A 15,183-nucleotide genomic window follows, 5' to 3' on the forward strand; every position below is an offset into this window, starting at 1 on the left:
CAAAAATATAATAAATTATATTTATTATCAAAGACAGCTCAGTAAAAGAATATATGTACGATTAAATTAGAGCTGAACAAGGGTCTTTGATGAACTCTCTCCAAGTCCACTGAAATAAGTAGTACCAGCCATCGACATTCCTTAAACCATATTCATAGATACTGATTACACCAGTTGGTTAGCGTTTGCCTCTTCAATGTAACCTCTTCCGTGCTTGGAAGCATCACAGAAAACACGAAGCAAGGACACATTAACTAACTGCGATAATCAACTGTACAGCCTTGCTACATCTTGCATCTAAATGTGTAGTAAGCTGACAAGCAGTGAGCAGCTTTAAATTCAGGAAAGTTATCATTGTGGGATGCTATTGCAAACCAGCAGAGATCGCAATGCACTTATTTCTCATTCCTCTATTAAAATTCTCAGTGGTGTGATCCAAAGCTGTGTGTATCTTTAAAAAATACACGAAAGAAGCAGGCCCCATGCTTAAGAATTTCAGAGCACAGCATACCCAAATTTCTTCCTCCCCCACTAATTTCTGTGTAAAACTCTTCCTAAATTGCCCATTTCTGGCAAGTCTGTCATACAGAGGGAAATGGTGACCAATGCTGCCCCATGTAGCAAGTTTTAATGTTGGGGAGGCTATGATCCGGTCCAAATGGGATGCCAATGCGTTTTATACCTGTGCTGCAAGGAGAATTGAGAAGATGCTACTCCTTCAATGGAAGAAAAAGTACGGTTCAGTGTCTCCCTACCATATAATAGCTAAAGGAGATTTCTTTTAGAAACAACCAGGAGTTAACATTTTATGGAACTCCAGCAATGATAACACACTTTCCATTGTACAGTACTGCACAGTCACATACATGTATGGTCACATACATGTTTGTGGGCTTCCTAGAGGCACCGGGTTGGCCACTGTGTGAACAGACTGCTGGACCTGATGGACCTTGTCTGATCCAGCAGGGCCTTTCTTATGTTCTTATACCCATACAAATCACTCTGAAAGTATCCCACAGCAACATGATCCCCCTGAGCCCTGATACTGCCATTGATTCTAACAGAACTGAATGTATATCTTCATGCGTGGTTGGGTTGCCTTTCAAAAAACAGTTGGATTTACTTTCTCACCCTAAATATTTGCCCTGGTCTATCTCTTGCAATATCTGCAGGAGTTGAACACTACTTGCCACCATTTTAAGCACTCATTGGCTGAGGCAGCAAAATTTAATATTGTAGCAAAAATACATTGTGTTATTCATTTTAAAAAATGAAACAGAAGTCAAGAAAAGAAGAGAAGTTCAACTGGAGTAGGGAACTTTTGTATATGTATGTTAAACATACAACAGTAGGGATAGCTGCTTGAGGTGACCGTGGTGACCCCTTCAGTCATATAAGTCAGGGCTGAATCATTTGTGCAAAAAACATTGCCCTATATTAAAGGATTCTGACTTAGATAGCAGAGTTGATGTCAAGATATCTTCATATGAGGTAAAAGCCTGTTTGGGGCTATCCCCTGTCCCCCAAATGACATGGAAGAATTCAAGGTCTAAGCCAGCATTCATTTCCAACAACCACCATCTAGAAGTCTCTACTCTTGTCAACAAGGCCCTCACAGGGTCATAAACAAGCCATGCTGAAATGAACAGAGCTGGTACAGTCAGCACCCCACAGAGCCAAACCATGGGGTATTTTCTAGTATCCTGTCCTGAACATAGTGGAAACACCTTCCTAACTTGTCACCACTTCACAAAAGTCATTCAGGGTTTTCATAAAGATGGATTATATCTGCTAGTCAAAAGAAACTTCAATTTGCCTGACAGGGCCTGTAACACCATTCCCATGGTTATTTGTGATGAGTTGTCATATGCCTGCTGGTATTTGGACATTTTAAAATAGGCACTACTGGATTGCTGGTTGTTGTTTTGTTTTTTTGTGGCATGAGACAACACCAAGACTCTATTTACCATTCTATATTGCAAATGAGTGAGATGAATTAAACGCCCCTGTAGATGTCTAACTATTGTTAATTATTTGTTTATCCCTTAACTTATCCCTTTGCATACACTATACATTCAGTGTAAAAAACTGCGAGCAAAGTTAAGTTCGGTTAAACTTTCAGTGAAACATTCCCTAGCTGTTGCCTAATCCAGTTTGATAAAGCACACTCTCGTAAAACATTTAAATGTCTTTTAAATGCCATCCTGAATCTTGAAGGGGAGGTAGTTACAGCATGCTCAGGGATGGTGCCACCGCACCACCTCCTGAGTGGCTTGGTGGCCCGGCTCAGAAGGGGAAAATGTATTTCCCCCTAAAACCCCATGTAACAGCCCCAATGAGTTACATGGGGCTGCACCTCCCTTTTTGCAGGTTTGCGCCTGCAAAAGGGGGTGTACCCAGAGCAAGAGGGCTTAGGGAGCTGATTAAAGTCATCTGCACCCCCGGGAACACCCGCTTTGGTGCCAGCAAGAGCCCCTGTGCTGGAGAAATGCTGCCAGTGAAACTCCGCCGGGATCCCTGCCTCGCACTGCCCTGCTGCTCCCTGGCACCGGTGTAACTGGTCCTGTGCCAGAGTTAGTGCCCCCTTAATTGGCACAAGTGGCACCTAATGCCAGCACAGGGGTCACACCGGCTCCAAAGCCCATCTCCCCCCCCTGAGGATTGTGCTGCCCTCTGTAGTTTACACCCTTGTAAGCATTTAAAAGGCTTACATTTGGTAGGATCATGGTTAGACTCAATTTTATTTCTGGTTTTATCTTCAGAATTTTAAAAAAAGAAATAGGAAAAAAAAGAATTAAAACAGTGTATTTAGAATAATCCAACAAAGTAATTTTGTAAGAAGAAACAAAAGATATTGTGTAATTTCTGGAATGAGTTTCCATAATCATAATGTCCTGTAACATGATGTACTGTATAGTTTACTAAAAAATACTGGATTTGCTTTCAGACAAAATATTTTTATTTTATTTAACATTATTTTCTAATGTCATCTTTTGGCTGAGGTCAACTGAGCTGAGTAAAATTAATGGGACTTGCAGACTGGCGTTAAGTACGTTTACCTGGGAATCTCATTGACTTAAAGGGGGCATACTTCCTAGTAAGCATGAACATTCAGCAGGTAATTGTGCATTCATAATATTCCATAATTTCAATCATTTTAAAAATGTATGTCATCTTCTCTGGGTGCATCCTACTTGTGCCCCTCCTCTGAGCTTTAAAGGTGACACCAAAGTGACCATAACCATCTACCTCGCATCCTATCATTTAGGTTTAGTGCCAAGCATCTGTCCAGTGTTTCATTAAGCCAGCAGAAGGTCCATTTCTGCTGTCACTTGTGATATATGATGTGATAAGATACTTACCTACCTTGAATACTCTTGGAAATGCTAACACTTGGCCAAAGTACACTTATCTGTATCATAACATACTGCTCAGTCCAGAGTGCCACCGAAGCAGTACTATAAACATAATGGAGTTGGTTTGTGGATTTCTGCTATTGGATCTTTGTGAAGGATTTCGTATGAAATCATACATCTGAAATGCTCCTGTGTTTGTTATAAAAGCCATTGGCAGTGCTCCGTAAAGGGAAACCACCAGTAGTTACATTTCCAGAATCAAGGCCCAAGGCAACTTTTAAAAAGATTTAAAATTGTAATAGCATCTCTGTTAGTATGGCACTTATCTGAAGACATTTGGGACTCCCTTTTGATCAATTTAAAAATACCATTGAATTAAAAATTTCAGTAAGGAATTTCAAAGAAATATTATACCATCACATAACAGTATGTATAAATACGTTGGCAGTATAGTTTTAGTTAAAGGGTTTGTTTTTGTTTCTACTTAGAAAAAAATGGTTACTTTTAGTTAGTATGAAGTAAAAACTCTGTTGTACCAGATACCATATCTTCATTGAGTGTCATTCTTGTATTCCATTGTGACTTTGCATAGCAAGTCAAATATGATTCTTTTTTCTCCATGCCCTTTATGAGCCCGTCAGTATTTGTAACATTGTAATAGAAAATCAGAATGGTTAAGCACTGGAAATCTCTAGCACTTAACTTCATTACTGGTGAATGTCTTCATGCCTAATGATTTTGTAGATAACCCAGTAAAAAATGTTGAATATCAGAAAGGCTAATGGGAAGCAGGCTCTGGAGATGGTATCAATCTTCTTGGCCCGATCAATGAATACCTTCCTCATTTCTTCAGCACTTTTTGGTACAACTTGAACTGGATTATTTGGCCCCTTGGGAGCCACACCATCCTTTGCTTGTATACATGGTGGCCCCATTCCATAGCCCGTGAAGCTGAACCGATTTCCTCTTATATCATCATCCTGGGGGAGGGGGGGGACGACAAAAATGAAAAATCAGAATCTTCATGCCAAATGTATTAAAAATTGCTACTATGTATGATTTTTAAATTATAACTTGCTATTGTAAACTCCGTAATTTCAGTAACCAAACTGCATTGCTGTTTAATTTGTTTACTTCCATTTGGGTCACCATTTTGCAGTTCTAAAGTTGTCATCAGCACCCAATTATCTGAGATATTATAATGTTTATTCTTGATTTATGACTGTCATCTACACAAGGAGCATTGTATTGTGAAGTTTAGGGTACGTTCATACAAGGATGGTAGAACTGCACAATACATTGGTCGGATGAATATTTTAATTGTCTGTTGCATTGGTAGAACAGTACGTTATCATTGTTTCCCCCCATGTTATTCTGTTGAGTTGTGAACTTGCATCCAGGTAAGCAGTAACTGGGCTGCTGGAGGGGTATGGAATTATAGCTGATCATATACTTGATGGCTTATTAGAGTTTTCAAAAAAAATCGAGCGCATGGTTGCTGCTGGCAATATCAATTGCCAAAAATAGTCACAATCAGAAAGGGAACCCTTTCTGCTCTCTTAGAAAGTCAAATCTTGCAAGAACATCAAAAGCCATGGGATATAAATGAAAAGGTTTGAAAGCCTAGTGAATTATGGGGGATGTTTTACTGAAACAGCCAAGAGTAACGTTTGAATGAAATATGACTTTTCATATTTTGGTGAGAGGGAATACAGCTTATGAAATATTCTCTCCCTTCAAAAAGGCCTTTAACAGAATGCTGCGAAATTCAGTTCTGTTCCAGTTTTAAAATGGGGGCTTGGAGAAGGCTTTTGTTTGGAGAAGCTGTTGTAAGGGGTTATCTGTTTGATTACTATAAATGGGTCAAATGGCTATGATGCAGCAGTCTTCCTGAATCTAAGCAGCTTTAGGCCTGGCCAGTGCTTAGGTTTGCCAGCTCCAGGTTGGGAAATACTTGGAGATTTGGGGGGTGGGGTTTGGGGAGGGGAGAGACTTCAATGGGGTATAATGCCACAGAGTCCACCTTCCAAAGTGGCCATTTTCTCCAGGTGATCTTTGTCTCCTGGTGATCAGTTGTAATAGCGGGAGATCTCCACCTATCATCTGGAGGCTGGCAACCCTACCAGTGCCTGGACAGAAGACATCTAGGAAATCGTATGGATGCTGCTTTGAGTTCCTTGGGGGGGAAAAGAGAAATAATTGCAACTAATATATAGCATGTTTGGCCTAAAATAATGCCTGATGGGAGTCAAGGCCTATGACAACAACATGTCAACAGTCTTTAATAGCTGAAAGTTTCCAAATGGGAGGTAATTGTCAGGAGATTGTCTCCTGTTAGCTCCTTTTTTCTCAAACCCATCAGAGACCATTTGGTGGGAGACCATAGGGTTTACAATAACCTGGAGAAACAATGTCCTGCCTCTTTAACAGGGGCTTAATGTGGCATTATTTACTAGGTGATGTTATTTACCTGTGTGCTATGAAAAGCTTCAGTGGCCTTAGGCTTGCCTAAGGGGACTAGAACAACTGTCCTATGGGGAGCGGTTAAGACGCTTAGGGCTGTTTAGCTTGGAAAGAAGGCGGCTGAGGGGAGACATGATAGAGGTCTATAAAATTATGCATGGTTTGGAGAGAGTGGACAGGGAGATGTTTTTCTCCCTCTCCCATAATACTAGAACATGGGGTCATCTGCTAAAGCTGGAGGGTTCAAAACAGATAAAAGGAAGTATTTTTTCACACAACGCATAGTTAAATTGTGGAACTCCCTGCCCCAGGATGTGGTGATGGCTGCCAGCTTGGAGGGCTTTAAGAGGGGAGTGGACACATTCATGGAGGAAAGGGGTATTAATGGTTATTAGTTAGAATGGATACTGGTCATGCTGCATACCTATTCTCTCTAGTATCAGAGGAGCATGCCTATTATTTTGGGTGTGGTGGAACACAGGCAGGATGGTGCTGCTGCACTCGTCTTGTTTGTGGCTTCCTAGAGGCACCTGGTTGGCTACTGTGTGAACAGACTGCTGGACTTGATGGGCCTTGGTCTGATCCAGCAGGGCCTTTCTTATGTTCTTGCCAGGTCCCGTAGCTCCACCGGCATGAGCTTTCTGGGGCCATGGCTGTGGTGCACAATGCACGTGCGTGGCTGGCGCGATGCTCCTACGTCACTTCCCAGGTTTACCTGGAAGCGACGTGGACGCTCTAGCAATCTTGGCTAAAACTCTATGGTTTCCATAGAGTTTTATCCAAGATTGCCAGAGCGTCCGCATCACTGGGCAGCCCAGTGGATTGGCGGGATTTTACCCGCCACCACTGGGCACTTGGCAACCCTGAGTGGCCTGCTTCCACACATGAAGCCTCTGTTAAAAGGCTTTCTTTTTTTCCCCTCCAGATTTTTTCTCCAGATTGTTGGCAACCCTAGGCTGGTGTATAAATATATGAGAATAAATAGCAATTTGGTAGACTTTGGAAGAGACAGAAAGGGAGGAAGACAGATAGATATAAGTTGCCTGAAAGTTAAGCACTTTGGGTGCACTGCAGTCACTGTTTCTTTAGGGAATTTTATAGGCAGTAGAAAATCTGCTATCTGTAGGTGTTCTTCCTGCCTCCACCTCTACTCCTATTTTTGTAAATCAAGCCAAATTACATTGTAAGTTTCCAGTATTTTATCCTTGACACTATGAGAGAAGAATTCTGGCTTTTTTCTGTCTAGTTCAGATCCCTTAAGACTTTCATTGTTGCTGTTGGCTGGTGCTTCCGTTCAATCCTTTCTCAGAATGTAAAATAATATATTTGCACAATTTATAATATGGTTCATGTGCCTTTCCTGCTCAGGTAACTTGATCCACAAACGTTGGGGTCACTTTCCATAGAAAGCATAACTTCTAAACTGTAGTGATAGAATTTATAATTTATAGAAATTCCCTTATATTTATCAGTGCAAAAAAAAATTGTAACTCGTAAACTTGCCCTAAAATCACATTATCGTAGTTCTAGAACAAGGCTTATTAACTGCTGTTCATGATGCTTTACTTGCTCGATATTAAAGTAGTTTCATGCCATTTGTCATTCTGGTAGTCCATCTGTGGACTCCGAAATATTACATGAATGCCACTGGTAGGTTTATTTTGCTTCTCCTGGCCATGATTTTCTCTCTCTTTTTCTATATAGTTCAACAAAATATGTTAAAAGTAAAATGCCACTTTAATTTGACAGATAAACTTACACAAGAAAATTTTTCCACCTTATTATGGCATAATGTTTATTTTCTTTCAATGAACCTAGGTGTGATAAGATCTGATATTTAACGTATGAAGGTGCCCTATTTAAAATTAAGCCGGTTTCTTCTGTAAATTTAAGTCCTGTTCTATTACTAATAACAGCCATTTCTTTAAAAAATGGCTTGTGTGTCTTTTCCTCTCTTTGGCCTCAAGTTGTGTAGTTATTTGGTGCCTCAATTGCCGCGAATCGCTTCTGAAACCTGCAGGTGGAGCCAGCCCACTTTGCACAAAACAGGGTGGACTCGATAAAGCATTTGGCACGTTCTGTTCAACGAAATAAAATCTACATTGACTCTGCAGCAGCTCTTGCTGCCCCTAGACATTCAAACAAAACGAAAAGTGAAACTAATGCCAGGAAAGTGAATAAACTGTGGATTCATTACAAAGGAAGGAGAGTTATAAGAATGCAAAATGGCATTAAAACAAAAATGCATATGATTCAAAATGAATTCTGTTTTGAAAATAAATGTTGCTTTTACTTGATAGCTTGTTAAATAGGGTTGCCAACCTCCAGGTACTAGCTTGAGATCTCCTGCTATTACAACTGATCTCCAGCTGATATAGATCAGTTCACCTGGAGAAAATGGCCGCTTTGGCATTTGGACTCTATGACATTGAAATCCCTCCCCAAACCCAGGCTCTGCCCCAAAATCCTCCCGGCAGTGGCAAAGAGGGACCTGGAAACCCTACTGTTAAATCATATATTTGTTGCAACTAACCGTGACCAATGATTTTTCAGATTCTAGTTTGGGAATGATAGAACAGGAATTACAAGTAGCAAACATATTGCTCTTCTTATATAGAAATAGCATCCATGTTGCATCCAGCACCATTGCATAATATTGTCTATCATCTTACCATGTCTCTGTAGCAAGCACCTTTCTTAATTTAGTGGCATCAGTAAAGATGCCAAATATTAAGCCTCATCTTCTATGTATATTCGTTCTCCTCTGGCTAGCTTTTATGACCTCATGTTCCAGCCCATCTGGGCCTTATGCTTATTGGGAAGGAAGATATTGTCAAACTTCAATAAAATATTTTGTGACTAGCCAGTCCAAACCTAATGTACATTTTGTGTTATGATGTCCTATGTTTGATGCCCAAGAAGGAAATCTTTGACTCATGCTCTGTCCTTTTGTACCAGTTAGTGTACCTGGAGAAAATGGCCACTTTGGCCATTCGACTCTATGGAATTGAAGTCCCTCCCCTCCCCAAACCCCACCTCCTCAGTTTCTGCCCCCCAAACCTCCCACTAGTGGTGAAGAGAGACCTGGCAACCGTAGTCCTGCTGCTGCTAAGGAACCCAGAGGCTGGTAGTGGCTGCAGTAACGGTGGAGCCTGTGAGCCACCTCTGGATTTAGCTGTGTTGGGCCTGACCATGGTAGTGGCCGACACTGGGAGGTGCTCTGGACCCGGCTGTGGCAGCAACGGATGCTGGGAGATGCTCTGGGCCTGGCCACAGTAGCAGTGGATGCTGGGAGTTGTTCCAGGCTCAAAGCAGCACCCAGACACTGCCGACACTGCAGCAGGACTCTAAGGTGAGTCATGCTGGACGGTAATGGGTAGGGTTGCCAGCTCTGGGTTGGGAAATACCTGGAGATTTTGGGAGGTGGAGCCTGAGAAGGGTGGGGTTTGGAGAGGGGAGAGACTTCAATGCCATAGCGTCCAATTGCCAAAGCGGCCATTTTATCCAGGGAAACTGATCTCTGTTGCCTGGAGATCAGTTGTAATAGCAGGAGATCTCCTGCTACCACCTGAAGGTTGTCAATCCTACCAATGGGGGAAGATGGGATCCCCCCACGGGTTTCACAGGCCCCTGACTTGTTTTAAATATATATCTCTGAGAGAAGTTCACTTTGCAGAAAACTTAACAAGTAAATGGTTTAATTGGTTCTTGTAGGTTATCCGGGCTGTGTAACCGTGGTCTTGGTTTTTTCTTTCCTGACGTTTTGCCCGCAGCTGTGGCAGGCATCTTCAGAGGAGTAACACTGAAGGACAGTGTCTCTCAGTGTCAAGTGTGTAGGAAGAGTAATATATAGTCATAATGGGGGTTGGGTTTGAGCTGAGTCGTTGTCCTGCAAAGTATTAAAGGTAATGTGCAAATGAGTAATGTAATGTAATGAAATCCAAAGCTAACCTGCATGGCTATTGTGGACTGTAGTCTTTGTTAGTCTGGAGGTTTTCAGGACAGGAAGCCAAGCCTTATTCATTCTTAAACTCTCTTATTTTCTATTTCACACATTAACAGATCACTTCAGGATACAATGGTTCCATATTAACATACCACACCCTCATTTGCACATTATCTTGATACTTACAGGACAATGATTAGCACGTTACCTTTGATACTTTTTGCAGGACAATGATTCAGCTCAACCCAACCCTTTTCTGACCATATATTACTCTTCCTACACACTTGACACTGAGAGACACTGTCCTTCAATGTTACTCCTCTGAAGATGCCTGCCACAGCTGCGGGCGAAACGTTAGGAAAGAAAATACCAAGACCACGGTCACACAGCCCGGATAACCTACAAGAACCAATGAACTCTGATTGTGAAAGCCTTCGACAATATTTTAAATGATTTAAATCTGTACATTTTTCCCCGAAGTGAAATGATCTCTACTTATTTTATTAGAATGATTATATTAGCAGCTCTTTAACAACTGCAGAGGTAGAGGATTCTTTGCATGTCAGTGCTGTCTGTCAGTGTTGTGGTATAAAATAACCAACTATAAAAACCATAAAACCATCAAACAATCCAATCAAAGCATCACCACAAGGTAGAGGTAAAATACATATGTTTTTGTTTTAAAAGCTTACCTGATGATAACATGGTTTCAATTACATTTGACAAGGGGAAACTCTGTGTTTCGGGAGGTGACCAGCCTATAAGAGTCTCACAAATGGGTCAATGGGAAGAGCTTTGGGACAGTAGTGCATTCCCCCCAGTTCAGCTGGACTAGACCGCATTCTCTCCTGTTCTCCCTGATTGGGGACTTTGTGTATCCTCTAAGCAAGTCCCAGTTTGGAATCATCCTGGTACTGCCTGTTTGAACCAAGAGAGTAGCTTCTAATATTAGAACCAAGAGGGTAGCTTCTAATATTAGTGAAAGCAACAGGCAATCATTTCCAGAAGGTTTTAAGGAACATGTGTGTGTCATTTTTAAAAGTAGGCATGATGTGACTGAGCCAGAACAAATTAGATTCCTTTGTTGTACATGTAGAAAGTGCAATTTAGCTTCTTTAAATGAATTTGATCTTTCAAAGAAAGGGATCTGATCACTTACAATGGGAATGTGGGAAAAGATGCTTTTCTGGATTCTGATCACAGGTTAACCTTAATTCTTACATCTCTGCACATCTGAAAATTATCCCTGAGATCTTGTTAAGTGCTCTGGTATTCCATCAGTACAAGATGGAGGACACCATGCTTACTCATCAGCATTCATATTATTTTTCTAGAAATACTTAGATGATAATCCTTAGACAGTTGAAGAAACAACTGAAGAAAATCAAATGGGAACTTCTGTCAAATCCCCTCAGTAATTTTGATTCCAGTAAGAAACAAGATTCCAGAAAGAAACAAGACTTTTCTAATAACAGTCTTACCACATAGAGGTAGCAACGGAAGTTAACAGAGCCCACATGGAAAGACATTAAATCAGACAAATGGACTGGGCCTTTGATAATGACTGGAAACCACATTATAACAAATGGGACATCATCTACATAGTTTACCCTTAAATTTATATTGTAGATTTGAGCCAAAGTCCCGTCTATGAATTCTGCACTTCTCAAGCCATTGCTACGCCGCAATGATTCATTGATTTCATTTCCATCAAGTACTCCCTCATAAAACTTTCATCAAAATGGAAGGTGGACCACAAAGAAAACCAAAGGAAATAAAAGAAAAAAATACATGATTACCATTGAAAAAATGGGAAAAATCAGCCTAGCACAGCCGTCTGTGTGCTCTCTGAATAATCTGTGCTGCTTAGATTTTAAATAAAAAGTAGAATACTTCTGAAAAGCAAATACAGAATATTAAAATGTAGCCTTACAGCAAACTATATGTTGCAGCTCAAGTACAAAATTAGTATGCATGCTTGCTTCTTTTTAAGTGGAAATGTCAACAAGCAAAAGCATTATCTACAGTATCAATTATGAACGCGTATCTCCATGTTCTATTCTGCTATGTCTGTAAGTGTTTTTAAAGGGTAAGTCTCAGATGTTCTCATTTTAAATATGTTTAAATTCAGCTCCTAAGGATAAATATATTTACAATGATTTAGAAAGGCAGAATTCTGATTTAGACCAAAGATGGCTATGTCCTCAAAATAAAAAGGTAACTCATTTTTCCAGTGCTTCCTCAAAAAGATCTGGGTTGAAACCACCATTTGTCTCAACACCCTGTATATTTCTCAAGCTTGCTTTTCTGCTATCACTCATGCATGTCTTCCTAGAGTTTAACTTGCAGATTCCTCATTACTTACCTGCTTTTTGTGGGAACAATGAGAAGTAGGGAGGAAATAATGCAGCACATTATCTAAGCATGCTCGTACCTAAGGCTGTAACCAGCCAGCATGGATCAGTTTTGACTGTTGTGCACCTGACAACATAGCTGGAATGAACTGAATTTTTTAAATGAGCATTGGAAAGCTCCAGTTTAAGGTAAACCATCAGCAGAATATTCACTGACTAATTGTGACTGTTCATATTCCACTCCCCAAAACAATTGTTTTGGATATCCAGTAATTTATATTCAGTAGTGTTTGGCATTCAGTAGTTGATATCTATCAGTACTGGAAAGCTTACAGCATGTAATACTTATTACCTGTTATTTGGCATCTGGAATTTGATATTTAACATTTAATGTATGATAGCCTAGTATAAGTTACGTTACAACATAGGGTTTCGTCCTAACTTAATTTTCTCTTCCTTCTGCAGACCCCCAATTTGTCTCTCATGTTATTTTTTTTTTACTATTTCACATACTGTTTCAGACCTGCGAATAGCTACACACATCATTACCTGTAATGAAGATCTACCTTGAGTAAAGTAGTAAAAGAAGTCAAGTTAGAAGAAAATTGGTTGTTTCCTCACCACTTCAGGGCCTTCATTAGTCCACAAATCATTGGCATAGGTATTTGGGGGCTGGCAGGTTATTAAATATTTTTGTAGGTTAATAAATTCTGTACACTTGTTTGTGAGGCTACGTTATTGGATAGTTAATATTCAGCATAAGAGGTTGGTAGTCTCAGACCTTCGTGGGAAGCAACATATGGGAAGTGACATTTTTGGTTGTATCCAGAAGGGATGCACCATGTCAAAAACCCACTGTTTTGACCCATTTAGATTTTTTTTAATGATCATAAAAGAAAATAAATGCTTAATCAAACAAATTTATTTCCTAATCCTGGAACACTTCCCGGTCCTGCATCCTCCTACTTTCTTCTTTCCTTTTTCTCCATAATTAACAGGAATTTGGGTTGTGCTATATATTGCCCCAGCCACTTGGACATAAAAGCAAGTCCTGAACTCCCATAATGCTTTCTTCCCATGGTTTTCTATCCCATGTTCCTTGCCAAACAATAAGGTGCGACTATCTCTCCTTCCTACAGTGCAGCAATGCTTCCAAAAGCATAGTCCTCCTACTCAGTTTCCTGATCCCTCAGTCTTTTTTTGAGTAGCTCATAGAACAATTTTCATATTACAGCAATACTGTGAAGGCTAGCTATGAGAAAACCCCTCTTCTTAAATCAGAAAGTTAAAAAATGGCACCTGGATTTGGGGAAGGGTTGAGAGGAAGGGTTTGGTAGAAATGAAGTATATAAACACTTGTAGTGTTCAATTGGCCCTAAACAATGTGTTTTCTTTTGCTTATGTATCATGCTAAAGTAGCAAAAATTGATTTTCTGCCCAAGAGGAACTTGTCACTGTAGTAGGCTTAAAACAGAATGCACTAGGGTTGGTAACTCTGTGTTGGGAAAATCCCAGAGATTTGTGGCTGGAATCTAAGAAGGGCGAAGTTTGTGGAGGGAAGGGAGTTCAGCAGGGAAGTGATGCAATAGAATCTACTCTCAAATCTGCCATTTTTCCCCAGGGGAACTGATCTCTATAGTCTGGAGATTACATGTAATTTTGGGAGGACTCCAGGTATAGGGTTGCCAGGTTGCTCCTTGCCACTGGCGGGAAATTTGTGAGAGCATGGCTGGTGGCTGCAATCGATGCATGCGACCTGCTGATGTCACTTCCGGGTTTATCCAGAAGTGACACAGACACTCTAGCAATTGCCTCCAAAACTCTATGGTTTCCATAGAGTTTCAGGGGTGATTACTAGAGCGTCCCCGTCACTTCTGGGTAAACCTGGAAGTGACATCGGTTCACTACATAGGCTATGCACACACCAATCGCTCCCCTCCACTGGCCCTCTTCTGCCCGTCAACCAGCCAAGGGTCGCTGGTAGCCCAGTGGATTGGCGGGCTTTTGCCCACCCCCACTGGGCAATTGGCAAGCCTATCCAGGTACCACCTGAAGGTTGGTAACCCTAGAATGCATCTATCAAGGCCTTTGACTAGACTGCAACAGGGAATTGTTTTAACATGTTTCATATTAGCAGTTGCCAAACATGAAGGGGCAACCTGATAATATTCTCAAATGGTAAAATTAAACTGTGCAGAAAGCTTCCATAGGGTTCTCACCCCACCCCACTTAAATTCCTTTTAATCCTTATTTTGAAGATTTCATTGGGATTTGGGAATTACATAGTCTTTGCACTGACCTTCTGCAAAAGAGAGAATGTCATCCCGATCTCTCATGTTATTTGCACAGCCACTTTTTAAACAGAATGTTATTGTTAGGAAGCAGACAACCCCTGCTTGTGCTGCCTGTATTTCTCTAACCTGCCCTTGTCATATTTACCTTGTTCTTCTTCCTCTTTCGGTGAAATCTCAAAAGTTCCTTATGCTGTCTTGACACAAAATTTACAGCTGCATATTCCAGAAGTGCAGAGAATACAAAAAGCAGGCATACCGCCATCCAGATGTCAATAGCTTTGACGTATGATACCTAAAGCACCAAGTAGAATATTACAGGTATTAGAAACTCAGATGGGAAGTTTTTCGTGTTTTGTAATGCCAAGGGATGAGAAAAGTGCTTCCTGAAACAATAGTGAAAGCTAGCTATATAACAGAGGGCATAAGACAATCTAGTTTCCTCATAAATGTAACATTTTATGAAAATGACAACTTTATAGATTTGCTGTGCCATTATGTATAAATATTCAGGATGGTTCACTTCATACTAGTCATTGTGCTAATATGGCATCACACACTATGGTATATAAACCAGCATTTCTCCCATTGGGGAGAAAAGCAGGGTATAAATATATAAATAAATAGCAAATCCCATAATCAGGTACAGGGGAGCAGTATTGTATCCATTGGTACTGCCCCTAATGTAAGCTCATTCATCTGAATATCTACACCTTATGAAAGTCAAAGTATACATGCACAGGCTCTTCCATGCAATTGAAAAAGCTGTGAAA

At 40.6% G+C, this 15,183-nt stretch overlaps 1 protein-coding gene across 1 annotated transcript in view; it reads right to left on the reverse strand.

The window, feature by feature from the left end:
- Window positions 1-3,870: 3,870 nt before the first annotated feature.
- GLRA3 (glycine receptor alpha 3) overlaps window positions 3,871-15,183 on the reverse strand; it is a 69,344-nt gene continuing 58,031 nt past the window's right edge. Inside the window, exons 8-9 of the mRNA XM_056855499.1 lie at window positions 14,559-14,705; window positions 3,871-4,336 (exon numbers count right to left, since the gene is read on the reverse strand). Of these exons, the coding sequence (XP_056711477.1) occupies window positions 4,064-4,336; window positions 14,559-14,705 (420 nt within the window). The 3' untranslated portion in view covers window positions 3,871-4,063. The remainder of the gene's footprint in view (window positions 4,337-14,558; window positions 14,706-15,183) is intronic.

The sequence above is a fragment of the Euleptes europaea genome, chromosome 9, assembly GCF_029931775.1.
Source record: "Euleptes europaea isolate rEulEur1 chromosome 9, rEulEur1.hap1, whole genome shotgun sequence".
Classification (NCBI taxonomy): domain Eukaryota; kingdom Metazoa; phylum Chordata; class Lepidosauria; order Squamata; family Sphaerodactylidae; genus Euleptes; species Euleptes europaea.